Source organism: Penaeus monodon, chromosome 24 (genome assembly GCF_015228065.2).
Source record: "Penaeus monodon isolate SGIC_2016 chromosome 24, NSTDA_Pmon_1, whole genome shotgun sequence".
Taxonomy (NCBI): Eukaryota; Metazoa; Arthropoda; class Malacostraca; order Decapoda; family Penaeidae; genus Penaeus; species Penaeus monodon.
In genome coordinates this window covers 34,977,888-34,978,488 of record NC_051409.1, presented here as the reverse complement: position 1 = coordinate 34,978,488, position 601 = coordinate 34,977,888, and the positions used below count along the sequence as shown (strand labels likewise).

General features: G+C 35.4%; 1 protein-coding gene across 1 annotated transcript in view; it reads left to right on the top strand.

Annotated features, from left to right (window-relative positions):
• The window catches only part of LOC119588739 (trithorax group protein osa-like), a gene marked incomplete at its 5' end in the record, with an annotated part of 6,162 nt that overhangs the window by 331 nt on the left and 5,230 nt on the right, over window positions 1–601 (top strand). Inside the window, 1 exon segment of the mRNA XM_037937380.1 lies at window positions 142–284. Coding sequence (XP_037793308.1) covers window positions 142–284 — 143 coding nt within the window.

Sequence of the window (601 nt, the reverse complement as noted above, 5' to 3'; positions counted from 1 at the left end):
AGGGAGAATTGTTTATTTCATTCATCTTGAAATTTTACTCAGGTTATGGATATTCAAATGATTTATTTATTTGTTTTATTTGTATGGAATCAGTAATTAATTATTACTCTTTCTCTCTCTCTCCCTAATAATATACTACAGGTGGACAGATATTATTGTCAAAATTGCAGCAGTTCCAGCCAAGAATTGCAGTCTTCAATGGTAAAGGCATTTATGAAATCTTTTCTGGGAAAAAGGAGTTCACCTTTGGCAGACAACCAGAAAAGATTGAGGGAACGCGCACAGTAAGTCCCTCCGGCCTCGGTACAACCCTGAATACCACAGACTGATGTTTTTCTCATGGAATTAGCCGGGAAGGTTATTTGGGTCACGGACATGATAGAGTGCTTGTTCCGTCCGTTTAGATAGCGAAAGTAATGTTGGTTTTTGTTTTATGGGACGGAATGCTTCAGTAATTTGTTTGCAAGCAATGATGGGCTAATTCTTGAAGAGGAAAAAGATCAGGTATTTCCCTAAATATAAATGAAATTATTTTAGAATAAAAAGTTTGTGTGCAAGAAAGTGACATGATCTTCATCATAAACAAATAAGTAAACGTAAT